Source organism: Equus caballus, chromosome 17 (genome assembly GCF_041296265.1).
Source record: "Equus caballus isolate H_3958 breed thoroughbred chromosome 17, TB-T2T, whole genome shotgun sequence".
NCBI classification, from domain to species: Eukaryota; Metazoa; Chordata; class Mammalia; order Perissodactyla; family Equidae; genus Equus; species Equus caballus.
The window spans coordinates 84,900,820-84,928,535 of NC_091700.1; the positions used below are offsets into that span (position 1 = coordinate 84,900,820).

At 40.3% G+C, this 27,716-nt stretch overlaps 1 protein-coding gene across 2 annotated transcripts in view; it reads right to left on the reverse strand.

Annotated features, from left to right (window-relative positions):
* Positions 1 to 17,659: 17,659 nt before the first annotated feature.
* Positions 17,660 to 27,716, reverse strand: part of DCT (dopachrome tautomerase) — an 80,941-nt gene continuing 70,884 nt past the window's right edge. For both annotated transcript variants that reach the window (XM_070240390.1, XM_014732151.3), the window contains 2 exons: positions 26,056 to 26,257; positions 17,660 to 21,983 (listed from right to left, as the gene is read on the reverse strand). In XM_070240390.1, the coding sequence (XP_070096491.1) occupies positions 21,814 to 21,983; positions 26,056 to 26,257 (372 nt within the window). In that variant the 3' untranslated portion in view covers positions 17,660 to 21,813. The remainder of the gene's footprint in view (positions 21,984 to 26,055; positions 26,258 to 27,716) is intronic.

A 27,716-nucleotide genomic window follows, 5' to 3' on the forward strand; every position in this document is an offset into this window, starting at 1 on the left:
AGTGCTGTCAGAAAATACCTTCCCAACTGCTGAATTACCCTAATCACAATTCTTGTCTAACGCAGCCCTGCTCTGGGCTGTGGGGATGGGAGAAGGAGCACAGGGGAGAGGAGAGTTCTGATGTTGCAGTGACAACTAGAAGAAGGTGCTTGACGTTTCCTCCATGCCCTCAGTCAGCGTGACTGCCCATTCACTCTTCCCTTCGCCCTAAGCCTGTATTAACCCAGTGTGGAATATGGCAATTTCCTAAGCCATGGCCATTAAAGTAAATACCATTTCTTCCCATCAGGCTCCGTTTAGCTGCTGTGCTCCTAATGCTTGTTCAGCTCATATTTCATGCCGAATATTTTAAAGATGGTGCTCAGAAATTGCCAAGAAGTGAGACTGTGAGATGCAGCGTTCCCATCCATCAAGGGAAGGAGTAGGCTGCAGGGATGTTGTGTTTTGTATTTGCTTTACATCCATTATGTGTTTCTTGCTGAGTCTGCCTTTTCTACAAATATTGAAGACTGAGCTGACTAATGACTCTCTATGAACACCAACTCACGTTGGTGATTATGCATCTTTGGAAAGTACTTAATAAATACTACTAAAAGACTTTGCTTTACAGTGACAGTAATCATGCCAAATGCGATATTGTGCTATTAGACTACGGCAATCTTGATTAGGTTTCAAGGTAACATCGAAAAGGTAATCCTATATTAGGTTGCCTAGAAAGATGCCCCATAAGCACTTAAAACACATAAGAGGTTTGAGTTCAAATAAAAACTGTGCTACCAGATGGTGACAGTAATTACTCTGTCCCCAAACTCAAATTGTATTTACCCTGCCTTTTGCCTAAGAAGTTGCCGATACAATATCCGGCTTTTCCACTGGAGCGCGCTGCTGCATATTTCCAGCTAGTACACATACATTAATGAATGAGTGATTTTATTAACAGTGGAAGACAAGAATATTTAAGTCATGATATTACACCTACTGCCTAATATAGATCATAAAGGACAAGGATAAAATTTAATTTGCAATAACTCTTTGGAGCCAGAGTAATAGTCGCCCAAGAGTTCTTTGTCAGAGCATCTTGGCTGTTCATTAAATACTCAGCCACTAAATTCTTTTCAACTCTGGCAGCAGCAGCCAGGGAACACTTTGGGAGCTCGATAAAAAGCATTCTCCTAATCTTCAAATTGTTGGAAAGACTCTTTAGCATCTGTTAAAATATTTTTTCCTTCTAATCTGCCTGAAACTAATAGGGAGAAGATTCTGAGATGTTTCTTAATTAAGCAATAAGAAATAGTGAGTGTGGTCTGTGCTGTGTTAATCACAGTTATAAAGCACAAAGAAAGGAAGAGTTAAGTACCCCCAAATCCTCAGGCATCTAATTTCCCTCTGAATATGTCTTACTGCTATTATTAAGAAATCTTTCTTATTTCAAAAGAGAAAGCTCCAAATGTGGAAGAGCCCAAATGCAAGGGTGGGTCAAGACTGTGAGGAATGCGGGAAAAAGCAGCAAATTCCTCCCTTTGGCCTGGAAAGAGGAGGGGGGACCGAGGCAGGTGGCAGTGTAGGGGCAAAGTGCCTCTTGCTTAGGCCCATTGTAATTTAGCCCTATGGCTGGATCTTATGGTAGCTCTATTCTGTTGAGGAATCTCCATACTGTTTTCCATAGTGGCTGCACAGTTTGCATTCCCACCAGCAGTGTGTGAGGGTCCCCTTTTCTCCACATCCTCTCCAACACTTCTTATTTCTTATCTTGCTAATTATAGCCATTCTGACTGGCGTGAGGTGATATCTCATTGTAGTTTTGATTTGCATTTTCCTAATAATTAGTGTTGTTGAAGATCTCTTCATGTGCCTGTTGGCCATCTGTATATCTTCTTTGGAAAAAATGTCTGTTCAGATGCTCTGCCCATTTTTCAATTGGGTTGCTTGTTTCTTTGTTGTTGATTTGTATGAGTTCTTCAAATATTTTAGATATTAACCTCTTATCAGATATATGGTTTGCAAATATCTTCTCCCAATTGTTAGGCTGTCTTTTCGTTTTGTTGGTGATTTGCTTTGCTGTGCAGAAGCATTTAGAACTATCACATAATCCAGCTATTCCACTTCTGGGTATCTATCCAAAGGACACAAAAACACTAATGCATAAAATATTTGCACTCGTACCTTCATTGCAGCATTATTCACAATAACCAAGACTTGGAAACAACCTAACTACCCATCAATGGATGAATGGATAAAGAAGATATACTAGCTATACACAATAGAATACTACTCGGCTATAAAAAAATGATTAAATCTTGCCATTTGCAACAACATGGATGGACTTTGAGGGCACTATGCTGAGCAAAATAAGTCAGACGGAGAAAGTCAAATAGCGTATGATTTATCTCATAAGTAGAAGATAAAAACCACCAAAAAGCCCATAGACACAGAGATTGGAATGATGGTTACCAGAGGGGAAGGGGGGAGGAAGGAGGGTGAAAGCAATGATTAGGCACATGTGTGTGGTGATAGATGGTAATTAGTCTTTGGGTGGTGAACATGATGTACTCTACACAGAAATTGAAATATAATGATGCACTCCTGAAATTTATATAATGTTATAAACAATGTTACCTCAATAAAAAAAGAAGCAAATTCAGTTCATTTTATTTACAATTTTTAGAAATTTAGTAGAGAATCATTTCTTAATATAGAATCCTGCAAATGGTATGTATTTTTTTAAATATTTGCTATATATTGAGTACTTAAGCTGTGTAATCTATGTTAATGCAAAAACATGTACAGAATGGCTAAAATAGTGATAATACCAACAAAATAAGAAAAAGAAAATAATTTAGGCCCATGGCTTCTGGGCGTGGTCCGGAGAACTGCCTCCTTGCCCAAGCGGGAAGCACAATCATAGAGCTCCGAGATAGAAGGCACCAGGAGGCGGCGGCCCTAACCAAGGGGCGGCTTCACCCAAAGGCATTCCTTGTGACTCCGAGGTCCTCATTCAGCACACAGCTGGTAAACAAAGCAGATCTCAGAGCAGAAATCTCCTTCCCCAAAGCCAGTTTGTGACCCCTCTTTAAAATCACCAAAAAGGTAAGCACCTAGACCCTTAAACCTGCTTTCTCATCCCCTTTCTAAAACAAGGATTCAGAATTACCATGAACTCCTTACTGGCAAACCTGGGGCTTCCAGATAAGCCACGCAACTCCAGCTTGCCATCTCTTCGGGCCATCGACCCAGGAGTTCTTACTACACTTATTCAACGCTGAGATGAACACCAGGAGTTAACTCTGGAACAGTCTTCTATGCTGTTGTATCTCTTTTCTCACTTATGTGAAAAATTTACTCACGCCTTAGTTGACCTAATTTTATGGAATGATTTGTTAACAGTAGCTACCATAGCAGCGACAACAACAAAAACCTTTATCTGCTCCATCGTAATTGTGATTTTCATCCTCATAACAATTGGACGGAATAGGTGTACCATGCCACCCAGACACTGCATATTGTTTATGTTTTCACTTTCATTTGACATTTTATTCCACAAAGAGACCAATATCTATTGGTTTCAAACTCTACATGAAATATTAGAATCAAGTATACAGCTGGTGCTTTTGAACTTTCTCCTCCGTATAGTCAGTCCTCATGATTTGCGGATTCCATCTTTGCAAATTTGCCTACCTGCTAAAATTTATTTGTAATTCCAAAGTCAATACACAGGCACTTCTGAAGTCGTTCACAGACACGCATAAGCACAGAGCAGTGAGAACTTTGAGTTGCTTAATGTGCACATCCCGGCTGAGGTCAAACACAGTGATGCTGTGCCTTCTCATTTCAGTTCTTCCACCGTAAATGAATATGCTTTTCGCAGTCTATTTAGTGTCATGTTTTTCACATTTTTGTGCTTCTTGTTGGTGATTTTGCTGTTTAAATGGCCCCTGAGCATAGTGCTGAAGCACTGTGTAGCATTCCTAAGCTCAAGGAGTCTGTGATGTTTCTTACAGAGAAAAGACATATGTTAGATAAGCTTTGTTCAGGCATGTTGCATTGTTCTTGGCTGTGAGTTCAATGTCAATGAACTGACAATATATATTAAATAAGATGTCTTTAAACAGAAACACACATAAAACAAAATATTTGTATGTTGATGAAAATATTGTGGCCAGGGGCATGCAGGAACCTAACCCAGGGACAATGATTCAGTATTCGCTAATTCAGGGTTTGCTGAGACTCCATAGGACACAACTACCGTAAACAACAAGAATCAACTGCATCATCAAAATTGTTTACTTCATGTGCTCCCCTACTCATCTGGCTTTAACCAAAACTGACAGCTTCTGGGGTGGTCTTGAGGTTCAGGCACGTCCATTTGAAAGAAGATGTTTTCTTCCAGTCTCCTCTCCAGGATCTTAGATTATAGATTTTTTTAAAGTCTTTTGATCTCAGCCACAACTGAAGTTCTCTAAGGCAATTTTCCCCAACCTTCCCCTCCATATACGTGGCCTTGTGTTGTCAGTGGATGAGGCTCCTTGAGTCCAGGGGAACCCTGCCTGAGGGTTTTGACCAGCTTTGGCCCTGCCCACAGCACTGAGGGCTGAGAAAATCAGTATCTTGGGCTGCCTACACCTCGGTTCTAAGGACTAAGAGCAACTGAAATGAGCTATCACAAGGAATACTTGGAAACCTTCTAAAATTTTTCTGGCCTGGGGCCATATGTCTTCGTAGAACAAAGGGAATTGCTCTCCCACCTCAGTCAGTACCCAGAGCTACACAATTTACCAGGCCCACTGAAAAATGAAAATGTTGGGTGCCTTGTGCTGGGAAAAAAGTCCAGTTAGGGGTACCAAAATATAAACCTTTTTCCTTTCTTCTGTTGTCTTTCCCAACTTGTCACGGTGTTTTTTAATTTGCTATTTAATGTTCTAATGGAAAAAAAATTTACTATAGCATGAATTTTATTAGTCATCTTTATATTGTGTGCTGACAGTTTTACATGAAAATTTAAGAATATTTAACTCGTATGCGGAAATCACAAAAATGACACAATCTGTATTTCATAGCTTGTATGTGCATATATATTTTGTTCTTACCAGAATAGTAAAAATGCTGCACTAAACTAACTGTTTTCATTTCACTTCCTGATGGTCACACATTCTACCAACACTCTATACCTTCTGAAGGACTGAGAGGAAAAGGAACTATGGGCCGCTTTATTTTTCCTTTCCTTCTGTGTCATGATTTTCAGGGTGAGTGGTTGACTTAACAGGAAAGTAACACGAGTAAGAAAAGATATGCTAAGCTTCTTTGGTCATTTTGTCACTTAGAACATTATCATCTTCTTTCTGCATTTGAAAAAGTTCTCATTCAAATGGAAACACTGTCCCTTGGAGCTATCAGCACCCCCACTTACCAGTCATAGGTGCAACAGGCTTACTGGTACTTGCTTTGGGTCTTGCTGAACTCTCTCACAAATCTTGGGGCCACCAGAATTTTGTGCTCAAGGAACATCACAAATGCTATGCGTGAAAGGAGTGGAGAGGGACAGCAGGATGCATGTTATGCACTTCTCCTCTGCTCATTATGCATATCACATCTGCCGACATGACGTGTTGCATAGTCCCATCAGACTTTACATACAAGCACAAGTTCAAAGATAAAATTATTAAGAATTTAAAGTGATGACAAAAGAGGATTAAAGCGACCATGGGGCCCTTTTGAACATGGGAGCCTGTGCAACTGTACAGGTCCCACCCCCATGAGGCTGGCCCTGGCACCAACCTGGCCTGGGCCATGAACCTGGAGCCCATGTCTGGCTTCTCAAATTACTCATGAAAAGTGTTTGCCAACCTAGACGGTCCAGTCTTGAAAATAAGGACACACTTCCTGGAGAATAATGAACCCTTAAAACAGTTAGTGAGGATGTTCAGCCTGAGTGCGTGCCAGTTATCAAAAAGAAAGCTCTGGGCCTTAACTTGCAGCTCACTGAGCAAATTGCAGAGAGTCACTTAAAAAGGCACTGAGATGATCTTGTGTACAAAAACGAAAACCTGCAATCTGGATCTGAATGAGATGCCACACAGGTGAGCTCAGCTCTGGAGAATACGTACACCTTTAGAAAGAAATGAATATCAGCAAGTTTTTCAAAACCAATGGTGCTTAGAGGGAATGATTTGAAGAAAAGAGGGCATCTCCAATGTCTAAATCTTCCTATTCAAAACAAGATTGAAGTGGGGGTGTTGGTAAGTAGAACAAGAGAAGGAAGAAGGAAAAGATCCTGTTTTAGGGGCAGCCACATGAGTACCTTTGAGAAGGAGGGAAGGTAGAAGATTTCACGTGAGGTGCTGTTATTTGAACTCCAGAGATGAGAGTCAGAGTTTAAACTTCAGAAAATGAGAGGAAGCAGTTGCCAGAAACTGGGAACGCAGGTAGTGAGGGGAGAACAGAAGAAAGGGAGGCTAACGTTGGCAGGAGGCTCTGCAGGGTGGGTGACAGGGGGAGGGATGAGGCGGAGGCCACAAATGGATACTAATTGATGCTTGGCTTTGCAGATTTGATTGTCCATCCAAAACCATTTGTGTATCTTTTATTTGGAATTGATTGCAACACACGTTACATATTTTGTGTATAGTAGTGAACAGATTCTAAGATGGTCCCCGTGACCCCCACCTCCTCGTTTCATGCCACTGTGTCTTTCCTCTACTTGAGTGTGGGTGGTGTCCGCAACTTGCTTTTAATTGAAAACAACAAAGGTGATAGGAAATATGTGACTACACATATCAGATTACATTACTTGAGATTGAAATGCCTGTCTTGGTGAAGGTGTCCCTCCCTTGGTGGCTTTAGGAAGCAAGCAGCCATGTTTGCGGGGCCCAAGGAGCAAGCAAGTGAGGACAGCAGAAGGAAGCCAACCTTTCACCGGTTGAGTGTCAGATGAGACCTCAGCCCTGGCTGAGACCTTGATTGCAGCCCTGTGAGCAGCAGTAGATAACTAATGCATGTATAGAGAACTTTATGAAGCTTACATTGACTTTGACAGGTCATTTCATATTCCTCCTAATTTTATCTTTTCTTCAAACTCTGCTGTCTTTTCCCTGCATGGATAACAAAGTTTTTTTTTTTTTTTTTCTTTTTCTCCCCAAATGCCCCCAGTACATAGTTGTATGTTGTAGTTGTGGGTCCTTCTAGTTGTGGTATGTGGGATGCCACCTCAACACAGCCTGATGAGTGGTGCCATGTCCATGCCCAGGATCCAAACTGGCAAAACCCTGGGCCGCCGAAGTGGAGCGTGCAAACCCAATCACTCGGCCACAGTGCCAGCCCCAAACAATGTCTTAAATCATCTTTCCTTAACGTTTGAAACAAAATCGTAATATCTTTCCTTTTTTTTTTTTTCTAATTCTATCATAGTGTATGGAGGAGAAGGGACAGGCTCTGTTAAGTATTTTCAGGGACAAAAATGGAGAAGACAACTCACTTCTGTATAGAAAGCATTCAAGTTGTGTAGAGTCATTATTCTGTAAGTAAATTTTTTCTGTTTTCACACTAGGATAAATGAAATTTGCATAATTTAAAATGAACGGGGGGGGCAAAATCTAGTTGGTTCACTTAAAAATGTAAATTGGGTGCTAAACAATAGAGACTGTTCTTTGTTCAAAAGTGATATCAGGGGTAGCCAAAGGCTAAGGAGGGCGAGGGGGGGTACTTTTGATTTCGTTCTTTTCCCTATATTCCTTGATGCCAATGCTAGTTTCTTATCATTCTATTTTGAAGCCAATCTGATTTTCCCATCTTCTGAACCTAAAAACAAAGCAGACAAGCAAACAAAAAGCTTTACCCCATCTTTGTGTCTTTTAATTCAGAATAAATTGCAAATCAAAGATGAAGAAGACACCGTCCAAGGTTATCAGTGTCCCTCTGTAATGATATAGTGGCTGGCATGATCAACTATCCATCACAGACAAGACTTCTCTACATGTGAGCGGGCAAGCTTTCTCGCAGGCTCGAGTGCTAATTAGAAGAGCTGATGTATTCTTAGGTTTCATTTAGCTGCTGAGAAACAGTGCTAGATTTAGTGTCCCGTTCTGTAACTAAATTATGTCAGGAACAAGTTATTATCAATTCCTCTGCTCCTTTTGCTTCATCTCTGTCCTTTTGATTTTTAATTGTCCTCTGTTTTAGCTTTTATTTACCTTAGTCAGCCAAAGTTTCTGAAGATGAGGGAAAAATCCTTGGAAAATGAGGTGGTCCTCCAATCCTTTTTATAATCACGAAATATGAATTTTAGATTCATTAGTTGAGGTTCAGTGAACGATTACTGAACAACTTCGATGTGCCAGCACCATGGTTAGTGTCTTCATATGTGTTACCTAACGTAGTCCTTTCTACCGACCCGTGAAGGAGGCATTACCACCCTTTATGAAAGGACCTTGAAGTTCAGAGAACATGTATAATTTGTCCAAGTTCCAGAACTAGCAAATGTTAGGAAAAGAACTTAGACCCAGCTTTCTGCTTTTGACTTCAGTGTTCTTTCTGTTATACCACACAGTTTTTCCTCTTTAGCTTAGAGGAGTCTTGAAGATGATTTAATTTCAATGCCCCAGTTTCACAGATGGGCAAAATGAGGCTCGGAGAGGCCCGGTTGGTTATCCAGGTTCACCCTGCCAGCAGATGGAAGACTTGGGGTTAGATCCCCCAGCCTCCTGTTCAGGGCGCGCAGTTCGGGCTCTCCCTATGCTTGCTTTCTTTATGGCCCTCTTGTGGTTTAACCCTTCGCATCTCCCTGATCTCTAGGGCCGTGTTGCAGATCTCGTCACTGGCAACATTTTGATGATCTCTTCCTACAGATGAGTTCCTAAACCTGACATTCCAGCTCTGAACTACCTCCTGAGTGCCAGTTTGCATCTTTAATTTCCTAAATGTCACTAATTCAAATAGTCAAAACTGTAATTTATTCATTCAATTATTTAACCAATATTTCCTAAGTGACTTCTATATGCCAGGCACTATTCTGGGCACTGGAAATGAACAAACATCCCTGCCTCTATGACACTCACTTTCTAGTATGGGGACAGGCAATAAACAAGATGAATAAAAAAGTGACAGTATGTTAGATAATGTTAAGCACTAAAGAGAAAAAATAAATCAGAGAGAAGGATATAAAGTGCCCCTGTGGGGAGTTGAATTTTTTGCAGGGTAGTCAGGAAAGGCCCCTCCAAGAAGGTGACTTTGGGGTAAAAACATGCAAGTAAGAGAGCAAGCCATGCATGTGTCAAGGAGGAGAGTACTCCAGAGAGGGAACAGCAAGTGCAAAGGACCTGAGGCAGAACGTACTATTTGAGGAACAGCCTGGAAACTGGTATGGCTGGCACAGAGTGAGCAAGATAGGGAAAGTGATAGGAAATGAATTCAGAGAGAGAAGGAAAGGGGCAGATTTTGTGGGTCTTTTAAGTCATTGTAAGTTTTTGACTCTGAGTGAGATGAGGTGTGATTTGAGGATTTTGAGTGGGTAGTGACATGATGACTATGCTGATGTGATTGACAGTATAAGGATAGGCTGAAGGGGGACAAGGGCAGAAACAGGACTTGCTTATTCACTTCTAGAAAAGTGTCGGACACATGGTCAATGCTCAAAAAATAAATTTTTAACACTTGAATGTTGTCAAATCTATTGGTCTTTTACTTTACAATTTTCTAAATGAATGCTGTCTAAATCTAAAAAGATTCTTTCTAAATTTAATGTGGTAATTAGAAATGGCCTTTCCTACCATTACATTATAAAGATATTAACTTATATTTCCTTCTGTTACTCTCATAATTTCATTTCTTAAATTTGAATTTTCATCCATCTGCAGTCTATTTTGGTGGGAGGAATAAAGTCGGGAAGCCAGCTTTATAATTTCCAAAATGGCTAGCTGTTCATCCAAGCTCCATATATTATATAATCCCACTTCCTCCTACTGAAAACCTGGTGAGACTTAGTTCCTATTCTGATATAATTACGAGCTATTAATAAAAACCATTCCTTATGCCTACTTTACATTGATAGCTATACCCAAAAGCAGAGGCATCTATGTACCATATTAGGTGGTCGATTAAAGATCACTAACTAACTTACCCACTAGCACAGTGACTGACCGTTATGTCCTTTAGTTTTCACAACCAACAGTTACTCCTTTCTGATTTAAAAACTGGGAGGAAGAAACAGGGACAGACAAGACAGAAAGAGTCACAAAATTTCCTACAATCTACGTAGCGACAAACTTAAAGGATTAGTCTCACTTCTGCCTTTTTTGTTCCTCAAAATAAAAAAGCAAACAAGACATTAGCAACAAGGAAAACCTTTTTCTTTCCCTCCACCTTCCCACCCTGTGAAATATTTCCATTTTAATTGAAAATGAGAGATGGAAAAAATGATGTAAATAACTCTTTAGGAAAGAAAGCCTATTGTAGTAGTCAAAGAAATTTTGCTAAAAGGTTAATAATCAGTATTTACAAAGTTCAGAAGGCTGTGACAATCCTGGAAGAGATTTAGGATCCAAAATTTCAGTTGAATTATATAACCAGATGGTCCACGAGAGGCTGAAATTGTCTTACTGCATTAGGTTGATTTCTTTTTCTCTGCTCTGAAGAGAAGGATGCCTGAATGTCACCTGGCGCATCCTAGGGAAGGCAAGTCACTGAATGTGGGCCTCTACTGGAGTATATGTGGGGCCCCATCAAAGGTCCTAAGTTTGGTTTCTCTTAGAAATAGGAACAGGTGGTGCTATTGTCCCAGGAAAGAAATGTAACCAGACAGTGGGAGGTCTAAGGCTCCTAAGGGAAAAGTCGCCAGGGCCCGAGGGAAAACTCTCTCCTTCCTCTGCCGGGAAAGCGACAGTGAGTTGAGAAACAAGGCCAGTCCAATGCCAAACCCCATGTTCCGGGGGCAGGTGGTATCCTGAGCCATGCCTGTGTGTGGTGCTGAAAGAGCTGCGCCCCACCGCAGCCTGAGGCGGCGACATCCTGCGCGATTTGGGAAAGGGACAGCATTTTTCAAAGGGCAGCAGGGGGCAGCTCTGCACAGATCTCTTCAGTCAAGAGGGACACAGGCTGATCTGCTGAACTCTTTACAGCCAGTTTCCAAAACCCACCCTGTGGGGTCATGAGAAGTAACAGCAAGGACAATTAAACAATTACCAGTGCCCTTTTCTTCCGGGATAAAGTCAGACTGGAGCCCACAGAAACCCTGGAAGTTCTGAGTAATTCAAGGAGGGGAAAACCCTGAGACAGAAATCCTAGATTTCTTGATAGTGGGTCATATATCATTAACTGGAAATAAAGAAACGAGATTATATCTGGACCCCAAGGTTGCAATCTCAGGCTGCCTGTTACTTTTGGAAAAGGACTTTTTAGTCAGGGTCAGGAATACAATTTCTATTTGTTAATTGAATTGTTAAAAGTGATGAATGATAAAAGGGACAAGTTATATTTGCTTTTGTCTCCTTAAATTTTGTTCAATAAGTATATAAACTCTGGGCGGGGGGGATGCAGTTCACTTTGCTTTAACAGTTAAACAAATAGACATTATATTTTTAATTATTATTATTTGTTTTGAGGAATATTAGCCCTGAGGTAACTACTGCCAATCCTCCTCTTTTTGCTGAGGAAGACTGGCCCTGAGCTAACATCCATGCCCATCTTCCTCTACTTTATACGTGGGACGCCTGCCACAGCATGGCTTTTGCCAAGGGGTGCCATGTCCGCACCTGGGATCTGAACCAGCGAACCCCAGGCCGCCAAGAAGCGGAACGTGCGAACTTAACCGCTGCGCCACCGGGCCAGTCCCTAGACATTATTTTGATATGTTTAATGGCCTACTGAAAAAGAATAGTTCAGATTGGGATTGCCGATTAAAATTAGCCTCAGCCAAACACACTTTACCTGACAGCAGCCGATTCTAATCCTAATGATAGTAAATATTCAAAGATGAATTGAAAGTCTACAAGAAATATATGTTCCCAGAGAGTGAAAAAATATTCTGAAATTTGTCATTACACCTCACCATTTCCACGTAATCTCTGGTGATATGCCTTCAGGATTTTTATTATTCTTTCTATTCTTCTCCGTTGCAATTAAATCCACAGTTAACCAGCTTACATTCCATTAGGCTAAATCTACCCCGTCTTGACTTCCATCTTTGTCCCAAATGTATTAAATTTGTGAAACTTTTCATTAGTCTTTCTTTTTTTGCTTCATTCTTCACCCACTTTTCTAAAATATGAAGGAGTAAACATGAAATTAAATACTGGAATAAGAATGCAATACTGCAGGGAGAAAAACCTCACGACTCTGCAGAAGCCAAACTGTTGCCTGGCAGGCTGCACCCTGCGCAGTGTGGCCCACAATTTCCATTGGTTCGATGATAAGTGCAAATCCAATGTGCAATTTATAAGGCAGGCTAAGGGTATCAATGCTCAGTTTTTGGAAGAATATGTTCCACTATAGTCAAGTACGTGAAAGACAACAGGCAAGATATGCAAACACCAAAAACGACCTCTGGAAGGTTAAAATTATGAATCAAACCTTCGAGTATCTAGGCAAGCGCTGAGCAGCGGGGTGTGTGACTAAGCAGGTGCGGACTCTCTCCCTTTCTCTCAGCTGTTCTGTAAGGCACTGAATAGCTCAAGCTCCACACTAAGGGAGGCGGAGAGTTAGCCAACCCATTCCCTCCCTATGACCCGATCCCCGTCTGTTTCTCTCCCCCTTCAAAGCCAAACCAAAGGACGCAAACTAAGGAAAGGGCAGGCGCTGAGGATCCAAGGTTTCTCTGTGGTGAATCCAACCTGAGTCTGCCATTAAAGTTCTTCATGTCTTAGAAAGAACTGGAAACTGAGAACATTTTCTCTGGCTTCACTAGCAGAAAAAATGAAACTGGTAATGAAGCAGAAGCACCATGTCAATTGCTTAAAGTTCACTCACATTTAACATTTCACACACCATTTACATTCCAGTTCTCTCTCTACCAAGTGAAAAAGGTAGTGGTGCCCTTTGGGGCTTAGCAGGATGGCCGGCTCCCCCTCCCTTCCCTTTTTTCTTCACTGAGTGGTGAGAGATCTTCGTGCCAACTGAAACCGTCTGTGGCTCAGTGACACTCCCGCCCCCAGCTGAGTACTGAGAAATCACTTCCATCATGAATAAAAGAGCAACGATCCTACACAGAGCCCTGACTGGTTTGTCAGATATCATCACACACTCGGCAGAGCCTACTTTTGAGTTTTGGAGCTGCGACTTCCTGTCTTGATCAATGAGATTCAACCTGCAGCATCGGTTTCACACACCATGCATTCCAAAGAGATTTGGCAAATAATATCAACATTTATTGAGTGACTTCTCTGTTCCAGGCTGCTGTTATAGGCTGAATTATTTGTATGTTGACAAAAAAATCAAAAATTCGTATGTTGTACTTCAGAATGTAACCCTATTTGGAGTCAGGGCCTTCAAACAGGTGATCAAGTTAAAATAAGGCCATTACAGTGGGCCATAATCGCATCTGACTCGTGTCCTTAGAAGAAGAGGAAATTTGGGCACACAGAGAAACACCAGGGGTGCCTGTGGGCAGAGGAAAGACCATGGGAAGAGGCAGCAAGAGAGAAGTCATCTGCAAGCCGCGGAGAGAGGCCTCAGAGGAAACCAAGCCTGCCGGCACTTTGATCTTGGACGTCCAGCCTCCAGAACCGTGAGAAAATAAATTTCTCTTGTTTAGACCACCCAGTTGAATTAATGCAGGTAGTGTTCTGAAGAAGTTACATACAGTAGGCTTCCTTTTCGGCTTATCCACGGGGTTGCGTTCCAAGACCCTCAGTGGATGTCTGAAACCTGGGATAGTACGGAACCCTATATATACTATGTCTTTTCCTATGGATACATACCTACGATAAAGTTTAATTTATAAATTAGGCACAGTAAGAGATTAACAATGATAACTAATAATAAAACAGAACAGTTATAACAATATACTGTAATAAAAGTTATTGTAGATCTTAGCAACCTCAGCATAGGATTTTTTTCTCGTTCCTTATTAAGATTCAACCTGTAGCATCGGTTTCACACACCTTTCACCTTTTCACTTAAAGGAAGCGCTTTATGACTTTCTTTGGTCATATCCGAATTGCAGGCATCACTACTCCTGCACTTTGGGGCCATTATTAAGCAAAATAAGGGTTACTTGAACACAGGCACTGTGATACCACGATAGTAGGTCTGATAAGCAAGACAGCTACTAAGTGACCAACAGGCAGGTAGAGAATGGTGCACAATTTAAAACTTATGAATTGTTTATTTCTGGAATTTTCCATTTAATATTTTCGGACCTTGGTTGATCAAGGGTAACTGAATCTAAGGAACACGAAACCATGAATAAGAAGGGACTGCTATATATGAACTCAGTTCATTCTTACAACAACCTGTGTGTGTGGAGCAGGAGGAGCATTATCAATATCCTTTTGCAGATAAGGAAACTAAAGCCCAGAGCTTTTAAAAGACGAAAGTTAGAAAAAAAGATTAGGTGGCAAATAAGTGATTGAGCTGGAATTTAAATGTCTGTACTTTGCCTCACAGGCCACGTACTGAACCATTACACTGTTTTGTCCCTCTACGTTCTGAGGAGCCCTTCTTTATGCACCAATATGTTTCTCTTGCAATCTTTAAGGAACAAGGAAACTTCATATTGTATGTATTTTACTATCAAAAAATAAAGTAATTTAAAAAGTAAAATAAAAATAAACTTTCTTAACACGTTTCACTTCCATGCCAGCTGAGGCCAGTTCATATTTCCTCCCCAAGTGCCCCTTTGCCTTTGCAAACAGGCCCTGGGAGCCCTCCCTAACCACTGAACCAGTGCCAGGGCCAACGGGCATGAAAAGAAGGCAGCCAGATGTCAACAGAGAGAATTACGCTCAGATTGTATTGAACACTGACTTGCAACCCGGCTCAGGAAATTCAGTGCTATTCATGGGAGCCAGAACCCTTATCTTAGACTGCCAGAGATCTCACACTGGGAGATAATTAAGGTCAAATCACTTATTGGTGGTTTGAATGGGGAAAAGTAGTGGGCTTTTTAGCTAACATTTTCTAGTGGCATTTTTAGTGTATGTACAGAGGAAGGGAATAAGTTCTAGCAGAGGGAAGCTGACAGATATAAACGGGAAATGAGCTGCAGCGTCCTTGTTTTCTCCTGTGACTATGTATAGTTGGTACATACCCAGAAGTCTCAGCAAACCCTTCCAGAGAGCAGAGTTCCTACCTTGTGACAGCTACAACAAAGGTGAGCAGATTGCTCTGTGATAAAAGCCACTCAATGGCATCATCTCTCCAGCCAGCGAAAAACAGATCCAAGGCAGCCATCTAGCTGCAGGTGAGTTCACAGTAATTTGATGTTCTGAGGAACTGTTGTTGAAAAACAATGAATTTACATCCATTATGCCCAGCGTCAACTTCAGAATGATTTTATCATGCCTGCTCTTGTGTGGTTTAGCTGCAAAATGTGAGCTGTGACAGACTGAAGCAGAAAAGGAACAAATTTGCATGTTACTGGGTTGGAAGCCCTTTGATTGTTGGAGAGGCCAGATGATGCTGTCAAGCGCTTGCAGATAGCGGCACCGAGACACCCCAGATCTCTGCTCTGGGCAGCTGACAGCAAATGATTTAGAGTCAGCACGGGATCAAAGAGTTGGGACTATCTGAAGTAAAAGTGTTAAAAACACAGAGAAGCCTGCATCCTGATAAGAGGACATCACAGAAGAGAGAAATGCACAGAAAGAAAGAAAACGACCTTGAGTCTGTAAAATGTTACAAGGCTCAGAATTGTAAGATGTCTGAAATGAAAAGAAAATGTGCAGCTCTAATAAAAGCTTCAGAGCTGGAAAGCTTGGAAGTTGTATCCTTGCTACAATCAAACAAGAGAAAGGGGAGCGACAGATTACTGCACGGATTGTGATCACAATTACATTTCTGTTTTCAGGGGCTGATCATTTGCTTGCATAAGTAGGTCTGTGACTACACGTGCATTTTAGCTGAGCATGCCTCCTTGGTGTGAAATGCAAGACTTTCAAAATACAAATATTCTTTTAAGAAGAAAAAGACTGAGGCTGGCCTGGTGGCGCAGCGGTTAAGTTCACACGTTCCGCATCTCAGCGGCCTGGGGTTCGCTGGTTCAGATCCTGGGTGTGGACATGGCATCGCTTGGCGCACCATGCTGTGGTAGGCGTCCCACATATAAAGTAGAGGAAGATAGGCACCGATGTTAGCTCAGGGCCAGGCTTCCTCAGCAAAAAGGATTGGCAGTAGTTAGTTCAGGGCTAATCTTCCTCGAAAAAAAAAAAAGAGAGAGAGAAAAAGAAGAAAAAGACTACTCAGTGGCAATAGTCAAGTCAAAACTTACTATTTAAAGAAGCAAATAAAATATTGGAAATGAGACTTTAAGTAGAAACGTAAGTAATAAATTTCCTGCTTTGGAAATTGACTTTTCAGCAAAGCGTGCCACATAATAACATACTCATCAATAGGGAGTAAATTAATGACTCTCCCAAGACTGCATCTTCTGGCAGCAGTCTAAGTGTTTCGAATCTGACTCCCCAATTTCTGTTTTTTGGGTTTGGGGACGTTTTTGCCTATTCCCTACTCTCCGTGAAAACAGCTAGCTACTGCCACCAAGTCTGTAATCCCCATTCGGAGAGAAGCACAGAGAAGATGAGTAACAGGCATAGCCAGTTGGAAAATTTGAGCCCCAATTTTTTCACTTAAAACTTCTCAGAATATGCAGACAATGCCCTGCCCATGTCCCCCCTTTAATCTGTACCTGGGCATCTGTACTAGAAGGAAAAGCCTTACAAAAACTAGATAGAGATCATGTTTTCTGTATTATGCGAGTCCCTTTTTCAACCAGTGAATATAAGATAAGCCACTGTGGGCACTCATATAAATATTTGCTTTTAGCGCCATCATACCAATAGTCCAGTCTTGAAAAGTGAATTTTCCAGAGTAAAGGCCATTTTATGACACCTCTCACACTCACACTCAAATTCAGATATTTGTATCTGGTTTCGGTTCACTGATCTAGCATATTTCTAAAAACTCTTCCAAAATTTACCAGTTTCTCATTAACAGTTTTTAATTGAAAAAGAAATTTCCCCAAACTCCAGCTGGAGTATGATCATGTAAATAATATTTACCTAAATTATACCCTAATGTGTATTTGACAAGTATAAAAGAGTTTTGCCCAGCAGCCTGAAATGTTTCCCCAAATTTTTATGGCTTGCTGGTGAACACTTAACATATCAGAATATGCTAAAGGAAATTCTAAAAGCCTTAATTATATGATTACTTTGCCTGCACAGGAAATCATTTCCTTCTAAATATTGTGCTTCATCTTCTCTGATTTCTGAATTCATGGCAAATCTCCCGGCATTTATTTGTTTTTTTCTTTGACCCGTGCAATTAACCACGGTAGAGAAAAATAGCTATAAGAACTTTACCACATTGTGCAATGTTCTAATAAAACACAAGAGGGCAGGTTTTGCTTTAGCGTAAGTCATTCCCCTCTGCTGTTAATCAGGATGGTCATTGTGCTCATTACAAATTCAGAAACACTCAATAACATACAAAGTGAATGAGTAATCAGAGTGTGGACTCTGGCAGGAAGTTCTGGTATTTTAATAAAGAAGGACATTCTGCAAGGTGTTATTTACAACACAGAGAACAATTACATTTGAGAAACACCTGTTTTAGCTTATGTTTATAAACCACCAAAGGAGCAGAGAATGGCAGGAAGAGAAAGGACCAAATTCAATCATGTTACATCCAAGAAGTCCGACTTGAGTCAACGTGGCAAATAACACAGGTGCGTTAATGATTTCTGCAAATAGATATAGTCTTGGTGAGAATACAGAGTGCATATAGGCCTTGAATAGGAATCTTTTGTTTTCGTTTGTTTTGTCTCTTTGTAGAAAACTTTAACTTATCCTATTGCTCAGAATTTTCTTGTGTGTTATTTTCAAGATTTCATTAAACTACCTGCCAAGGCATAATTAAGTTCATAGAGGTTATTTTCAGCTTGAATTGCCATTAAAGATAAAGTCCTGTCATCTTTGGAGAGTTTCTGGAGAAACTCTTAGGTCCATCGGTGTAAGAAGGGCACTGGTTTGCCCGGCTGAATAATGCGCCCACTAACTCCGTCCACTGAAACAAGGCTTTTAAGACATCAGATAGTGGAAGGCTTTAAAATGATACTGTGGGGTCTTAACTTTCTATCTTTGTCCCTATAAATGGTAGAATTAAGGCCTACCAACAATGGGGGGAAGATACACTCAAGAAGAAAATAGGGCTGAAAAGTATCCCCTTGTATTGGGTTGCATAGAGTAAAATTCCACCTAGTATATGTACAACTCAGAATCTGAAAAATAGGTTGTTATTAATTTCATGGTCCAAGTTCTACTTTGAGATTAGTTTATTCATTCAAAAAATATTTATAGGGAACTCAGGATGAGCAAGGCACTGTAGAAACAGGAAGAGTTTAACCTTGGGATTTGCCATTGCATCAAGGAGAGTAATTATCTCCCAGTTGTGGGGAGGAGTGGTGAATTGGCTCTTTTATGCCCCTGTATCAGTGAACCATCAACAGTTTCTGAGTACTTAAAGTGCTTTGAAAGTATGGCAGTGGAGCTGTACAGAGAGAGGTACAATCTGACCTCTCCAAGCTTCAAGAAACTTAAAGTCTAGATGTGGAAGCGGACACGACATAACCATTGCTTCCTTGGCTCTAACTTCCTTATTCTGAGGGTCTCCAACAAGCTGACTGACCTGGAAGCCTTTCCAGGAGGATCTGTCACTTAGCTGCTGCAGGATCCTTCCTGGTCAGTGACTTAAGTAGCCACCCAACGCCACTCCTACCATACGATCAGTCTTTAGACTAAGGGGACAGCAAAACTCTTCACCTGAAAAAAGGCTGGTGTCTGCTTTTCCCACCTGTATAACAGAATGCCAGGAAGTAGCAATTCCTTAGAAACTCAAAAGAAAGTAGAAACATCAGTTTAAGAACTTATTTTCAAAAGTGAAGTAGTTGTTACGTAGTTTTTATATATATACACATATCCAATATATGTATATTGAATGTCAAAAAGATGGAAATTTATGTCACAAATTAAAAAACAATAGCCCCCAACAGACAAACAATAATGTGCAAAACAAGGTTTATTTTTATTTTCTTCTTTAATAAGTTTTAGACTTCTTGTTAACGTGGGATTGAAATTATTCATTAAGATTATTATAATTAACAATGTTAAATCCTAAGCAAGACACAAATTAATGTCAAAGAGTTAGAATTAGAAGAGAATTTAATTCACAAAGGAAGGATGTTAAAGGATTTCAGTTCACTTCTGAATGTTAGCTTTGTAAAAGCATTCCTTTTGAAATCAAAATTCATATACATGCAGTTTTTCTAATACTGTGCATAGAAGCATATAAAGTGATCTATTCGTTTTCTTCAAGGTTGAATTTTTTTCCCTATTAATGAGAAGTATAGCCCTACAGTGCTCGGTGATATTGCCTGAGTTTATCTGCATAATATTCAGTGTAAGTAAATACCAACTTTTTTATTCCACATGTTTGTTCTACCTTTAGATTTGTTAAAAGGTTTACTGATCATTGATTTATTATAATGTTAGAAAATGTTAGAAAATTTTATTCCTCTTATATGAACTACAAAATTAGGCAATTATTTCTCTTAGGAAGACATTATAAAACATAATATTTATAAAAAGTAGCATTGCTATATATAAAAGTAGCTAAGTATAAATGATTACTCTTTTTTTCTACCTCAGATAGATCTTGCTTCAAAAAAAATCTTATGGGAATATGATGCATAAAAATTCTGATATACCTGGAAGATAAGCTAGAGGTTGTTATGTGCTTTATAGAATTATTCGTAATAGTTCATCTATAAAAAGTAATTTCCCCTGATGCTTTTAACGCATAATTGATTTATACCTAACTTTTCAGAAACATATCTACCATGCACAATTATAGCTTCATTTTAATATATTTCTCTTTTGGTTTAAAAACAGGATGTAAAAATGTGTTCCTCAACAACCCTGAGTTCAGAGCATAAATCTTCTAGAGTGGAGCATGTTATTGAACCATTGCTGAATTTTCCACGAATAAAGGCAGGAGTTGAGATCTATGTATGTGGTTGTGGCTAAAAATGCCCAAGAGGGGCTTCACCCCCTGAAGAACTCGGGGCTATCTTGATTCTCATCCACTGAACCTACTCTCAGATATACCTGTAGGATTATGAGACTCACTCAAACTCAAATTCAGGTCACATTGGGCTTTTTCATTTTTCTGGCTTTTACAGTCTTATTCCAGCAGATAACACTATCTTAATGAATCTTGCACCTTCTAGGCCCCCCATATATAGAAGGCAGCTCCAGGAGTCTATCAACACTCATTCACTCCAATAGAGAGGGGCTGAAATGAACAGATAGATGGGCCACCTTCTAGAACTTTGGGCTCACTCCTGATGCACAGGTACCAGATAGGAGCAGATGAAATTTGCCTTGAAATCTCAATGACCATTAAGTTCTCAGCAAGCATCATCTTAATAAGTCTAAACCTCTTAGTAAAGACTACCTCATTCTTATATCTCTTGACCTAATGATTGCTTAGCAGAACATAACCATTTAATTCTGAATTGTTATATTTTGTATGGATGGTTTGCTTTTAAATGATAACACTTAATCGATGAGTATTCGTAAGTAACTGTCAGTACGGTGCGGCATTAATGAATCTGAAGTCAACTCTTAAAAATAAGCCAAATGCATTATACGTGAAAGATTTTTCATCTGAGGCTGCCTAGTAAAGAAACTGGTTCAGGATCAGCCAAAGGGAGCCTCAGAGCAATGGAACACTAGTCAAATTGCCTCATATTCAGGATTATCGCCTCGCCAGCCTTCACCAGTCAGCGTTTCCTGGAAATAGTGATTCTATGCTTGTTAAGAGGTTTGTAACAACTAGAAAGCTCTATAATTTAATCCCTCGTCTATTTATTTATCACTATAGGATCAATGTTTATCCAGCTATTGAACCTTGTGATATGCCTACTGTCAGAAATGGCAGACTTGATAAATTCTGTAAAGTCCAATTTACAAAAAAGAACTGAATTTATCATTCATTCATTCATTTATTCTCCATCCTATTTGGAAAATAAGGCCTATTTTCATCTTCAAGAACATTTTAAAAGCTGGAGAAGAAAAGACAGAGAAGACAAAGAAGAAAAACAAGCCTCAGGAAAATTATCAGTTTCGGCACCTAAAAGCATAGATGTTTATAACTAAAATGGACCTTGGAGATTCATGTAGCACCTGCCACCCCCTACCTCCAGCCCATTACAAACGAAGACCTTTGGACCAAGAAAGATGGAACCGTGATCTGGTCCAGGTCTCAAATTACACTGACCCGTAAATTAAAATGAATCCACTCTATCAGGTTTTTTTTAGTGCTCTCAGAACGTGAGGAGGCTTAATCAACATAGGGAATTATTATGTGATACCACAAACCATCAGCTCTACCTTTGTTTGATGGCAGAGATAGCCTCTAGCACTTTAGCTTGAGTTTGCCAAACAAGCAAACCAGACTATAAATAAGCATCTTCTGTCTTTGGGGTCATCGCCACATTTGGAGGAGCTATGCCAAAGATCTTCAACTAAAGGAAGGATACTAAAGTTTGTTCATTGTCAGAGTCAGAACTACAACTTGGCCAGCTTCTTCTCTAGGGTAAGTGTGAGCATCCTAGGCTTCTTCTGTGTATCTCTTGCTTAAATGTGTCTCCATTAGGGGTGTATATCCTTTTCGAAGTCTTCTATACTGAAGGAAAACCAGTAGAGCGAAAAGACCAACCAAAGCCACCAGCATTCCCATAACCACTGACAGGGTTGTGGTCCAACCTGGAGTTTGTTCAACTGAAATTAAAGCAGAAGAGAAGAGTCTATGATTAGGATTTTCATCAGCTGAATACTCTTAGAAAAGGAAAGAATAAACCAATTTGCCTTTCACATGCATTTTTGTTGATAAAGCAAAACTACACTGGGTAGAATAAAATTTATCTTCCCCTTTCTTACCAACTATTTATCATATCCACAACTGTTTTTCTTGAAGAAGTGGGAAATGGAATTCCGTTATTTAAAGACAGTTTATTGCACTTTAAAAATTTCTTATAATAAATACTTATACAGAATAAACCCTCCAAGGAAGTATATAACTACCTTCGTGAGTTAAAAACTCATTTGTAAAATTGCAGGCTAAAATGGTGTCTGGGGAACTGCAAAACACACAACTCTCAGGTAGAGGAATTCTGCCTTTGTCTCTGCCTATGGATAGGGTGATAAATGTGTGAGAGAGATCAGATGGGCTGTTACAACAGGAGACATTCAATAACAGGAGCAGAGGAAATTTGTACCCATTCAAATAAAATCTGAATCTTCCCCATGATAGATCCAATCCTCTACTCAACTATATTTTATGAACGCTCTTCTACAAAATTAATGGATTTCATTTTTAGTATATTTATGCCTATTTGCCATGTCTTTCACAATTCTTTTATCCTTGGCCAGCTGTTCTTAAATTCACTTTCTCTGACTTGGATTTTTATTCTATACCCTACACTCATCTAGATGTAAAATTCTACCTCTAATTCTTTTCCTCCAATCCCACAGAGGGTCCTGACCCATCCTGAAGGGATTACTCCAAGAAGATTTTAATTTTTATCCTCCTGCTATAACCCAGCAGCATCTGGTGACAGTTTCATTTTCTTTTGGTTTTGGGGGGGGGGGGGTTTGACAGTCTCATCTTTTTAAAACATAGATTTTTATTCTGCCATTTCTTTGTTTAGGAATCAAATGATTATTTTTTTTAATTGTGGTAAAATGCATATAACATATATTTTACCATCTTAACCATTTGTAAGTGTTCAGTTCTGGGGCATCTGGTGCATTCACACTGTAGTGCAATCATCACCACCATCTAGCCACAGAAACTTTTTCATCAGAACTGAGATGGTAGCTCCCCAACCTCCTACCCCCAAACCCCTGGCACCCCCCATTCTACTTTCTGTCCCTATGAATCTGACTACTCTAGGTATCTCATGTAAGTAGAATCATACAGTATTTGTCCTTTTGTGTCTGGCTAATTTCACTTAGCATAATGTCCTCAATGTTCATCCACGTTGTAATGTGTGACAGAATTTCCTGCCTTTTCGAGGCTGAATAATGTTCCATTGTATGTATACAACACAGTTTGTTTATCCATTCATCCTTCAATGGACACTTGGGTTGTGTTCACCTTTGTCTATTGTGAATAATCCTGCTATGAAAAGAGGCATAACAATATTTGAGTATTTGATTTCAATTCTTTGGGGTGTATACCTAGAAGCAGAATTGCTGGATCATATGGTAATTCAATCTTTAATGTTTTGAGAAACTGCCACACTGTTTTCCACAGCAGTTTCACCATTTTACATTCCCACCAGTAGCACACAAGGATTCCAATTTCTCCACATCCTCGTCAACACTTGTTACTTCCTGCTTCTTTGGTAGTACTTACCCTAATGGGGGCGAAGTAGTATCTCACTGGGGTTTCTGCCTAGCTTTTAAGGCCCTCTGTAATCAGGCCCTTCTCCCAGATCCACCCTTAATTCACAGTAATCTTCTACTCAAGCCTTCCACTACCCCCAGGCTTTCTTCTCACAGTCCTCTATGTAGACAACGTGTACCTTTCACATTTGTGTTCGCAGCCCTTCTTCAGTCTAAAATTCTCTCTTCTTTCTCCCTAACCTACCTAAGATCTACAATATCTTTGAATCTAGTTTAAGACCCGCCTGCCTTCCCAAACCTCTCACCCCATTCTCCAACCTTTGGTTATAGTTATGTCTCCCCAGGCAGGATTGTAAATTTCTTTGTCAAACCAATAAATGAACATGAATTTGTATCTTCTAATGAATTAACACATTCTGGGCAGACTTAGGCTCTCTGTCTATACCTATTAATTGACTGACATCAGAAGAGATGGAAGCATGTCAAAATGCACATTCCAAACTTTTGATTATTATGATGTTCAATCCCAGAGAAAAGAGAAAGAGGTTGAAAGAACTATCCTCAGCTGCCCAAAGAAAGGAAACTTCAAATCAGTAAGGAGAACAAGCAGTATTCGAGGCAGAACTAGAACAAAAAGCAGAGGACAGGTTCCAGGGCCCAAAAGATGCTGAAGTCAGAGAGAGAGATGTGAGCTCTGAAACTGTTGTGGTAACTCTGTAGGCTGAGATGAAAGGAAGATGAGATAGACACAAATGAGGAAAAGCCACCAGCAGATAGGCTGTGTGTTTTTCAGCTTCTTGACAAATTAAGACATTTTTTATTGTTTGACCTTTCCTTTCTCGACCTGTCTAAAATTCCTTAAATGGCACGTGGAGCTATACTGGGGCCTAGGCAAATAGAAAAATGTGTGCCCTCATACACACTTATCAAAATATCCTCCCATATTTTGAACCAAGTGGGAAAAGTTAGTAAACAAATTTATAATTTAAAAACATGACTTAAAAAACTTTAATTAAAGATCACACACATAAAGCCTGGTGTAGCCCAAACTGTTGGCAGGCCAACATCAACCTCACAAACCCACCCAGCAGGAGTGGTCCGGGCTCGTTGGAAATAATTGGTCTTGTTACAAAATAATGCAGGGGTATAAAACAAACAGCAACAGCCTGTCTTTATCTAAAAATTTGATAGTGTATTCATCATGGATTTTTGGCATTAATTTTGATTTTTTAAAATATTGTGTTAACATTTTTACTTATCTCGGCTACTGAAGGTTTTGGCCTCCCCTTGACCTTTGTGCTCAAGGCAAATGCTGCACTTGCTCCACCCTAAATCCAGCCCCGCCTTCAAGCAAAGATCTTGAAGTCCTGCTGGTCCCTCCACACGTGGCTGATGCATTTTGATTTTATTGGCTAGACATTTCAAACCACGGCCAGTTTTCAATGAATTCAGATAGAATTGTCAAATCAGGTATAGGAGGAGATACTTCCTCTGTGGAATAAGGTCTCTTAACAACTTTCAATTTTCCAAAACAACAGTCATCTAACCAGTCCCTTTTCTGGTGTTTAACTGGTAGGTTAGAGGGTCGTTTTGCTAAATTTATATATATTCTAGAAAATTGCCAATAAACTTAATCAGATCTGCGTATATAACTTTAAGGTCTTGTTTGCATTAAAAAAAAAAAAGAAAGAAAGAAATGATGCCGGGTCGGGGAGCCAAGGAGTCGAAAGAAAGATTTCTTAGACTCTTAAGATCTGGCAGTAGTGCTCTTTTAATTAGAGAATAGTATGGAATAGCATGGGGACAGGACCCATGGGCAGTCAGAGCTTCTGCTGCCAGCGTGGGGACAGGACCCATGGGCAGTCAGGCCGCTGCATGGGGACAGGGCCCACGGACAGGAGGAGCCACTGCTGCCGCCGCTTCTGCTGCCCCCACTGGCATGGGGACAGGACCCATGGGCAGGCAGAGCTGCTGCTGGCATGTTGCTGCTGCCGCTTCTGCTGCAAACATGAGTGGAGTGTAAGGCTAATTTTCAGGCATGGGTATATGAGTCATCTCTTTACAAGACAAAGGAAAGAACATGAAAAAAAAGTTAAAATGGTATCAGTGCAGGTGGGGTCTGGTCATTGGGTGATCCCATGACTTTTAGACAAGAATCAAATCGGATTAAGTAAAGGTCAGAAGCCACCACACTAAATCAGCTACATGAGATTGCCAGACAGCAACCATCCCAAGTTCGTGCCTTCCCCATTAAGAGTTTCTAGAGACAAGGTCATCTCCCTTCCTTCACAAATGCAAATGTCTCTCAAGGGCAAGCAAATTGCACACCTTGGAGCCTGCTTCTCATCTGGAGTTTTAAAAGTAACCAGCCTAAAATCCTCATCAGAAAGAACGCTCCTTTAGAAGATGCATGAATCGCCCACTTAGAAACTGTATTGGTTACCTGGCAGGTCAATGGCGTAGCTGTAGCCAAGTTGGTCTGCGGTTAAAAAGAGTTCCTCATTAGTGACTGGAGGGAAGAAAGGAACCATGTTATACATCCGATTGTGACCAATGGGCGCCAGCTCCTGAGGCCAGGCTTCAGCGGGAGGATTGAATCTTCTCATCCACTCATCGAAAATGGCATCAGTAAAGGAATGAAGGACCTGAAAGAGAGGGGACCATGGCGTTTAACATTGGTCAGTCTGTTCAGTCAGACCATCTGATTGGAGCTTTCTCTGAAATGGAATGGGGTTCTCGAAGGAGGAAGCTCCATATACCCAGTCTAATCTTAGTGACATACCCAGTGGCGTTTTTAGTTTAGTTTTCAAGGATGGATGGCATCCCTCCAAACAGCACTATAAACCCCCTTGTCAAATGAACAAATGAAATTCACGTTGCAGATTTAACATTGATTTGGGGACATCTGAGACCTTCAAAAGTGCGTGTCAATTATTGAGTTCAGAAAAAAGGCAAGTACGATGAGATACACAGTCTAGTCAATATTCAGATGCTTTGGTTTTAAAAGAAAAGAAAGAAGAGGTTGTGTTTACCAGTACTGTAATACAGATGGACTGTAAAAAAAGAGAAAATCTCCAAAATGGGTTTTTAAATTTTCCTCACCAGGAACACCATTCTATATACTCATTTCATAACCCTCTCATTTGAAATCTCAGTGGTATGCCAGCAAAACAAAGTCTAAAATGTTGTAATGTGCATAGTGCTCATTTTTATTTTCTCAAGGAAGCTGTTGAAGACCTTTTCAAATACAGCAATTATTACAAGATTTAAAAGATTAACAGCAAAATTTCCACATGTACAGCCCAATTTTGCAACAGGATGTACATGTCAGAGTCCAGCCCAGGCTCGATGCCTGGCCACTAGAGATCCTTGTTCATTCCTAGACAGTAAATTCAAGGGGCTTAGGGACAGTGGCTGCTTTGCTTTCCCTCTATGGCCCCAGCACCTGTCACCCCAGGGCCTGTAACATGCAGCCAGGGAGGTACTTTTTCAATAAATATTTGTTAAGTGAATTCATTCATCCATTCACCAACTGTACCCAAGTGATAGCACTAGTCAAATTATATATAACTTGTTATCTATTTGTCTATTTCCCCTAACAAGACCCCTAACTCCTAAATGTCAGGGAGAGGATCTTTTGACCTTTGAAGACTCAGGCTTAGCAGGCAGCCTGGACAGTCGATGCTTAGTAAGTATTTGTTGGCTGAAGATAGTGCCGTGCAAAGCGGTGTTATTTTGTCCACAATTCAACCAATCAGGCCCCTTTCTCGTGGGTGCTGTTTCCTCAGCCTGTAATGCTGTTCCCTCTGTTTTCTGGTGTCAGTCTTTCAAGGACCAGCTCAATGGTCCCTGTTCTGAGACATTGGTCCCTGCCTGAATCCATGACTCTTTGCACTTCTAAAGTCCTTTAATTGTGTTGTTCTTCTGGCTTGTATTACTCTTATTTATTTAGTAGATAACATTTTCAAATCATACCCATGGTTCCTCCCCCACTCCCTTACTTGTATGTAGTTGCCCTTATTCAGGCAACAGTGAAAACTTTCTGCCTGTATTGTCTCACGTGGCTACGCTCGGGATAGTAGAAGAAATCAAGTGATTTACTAA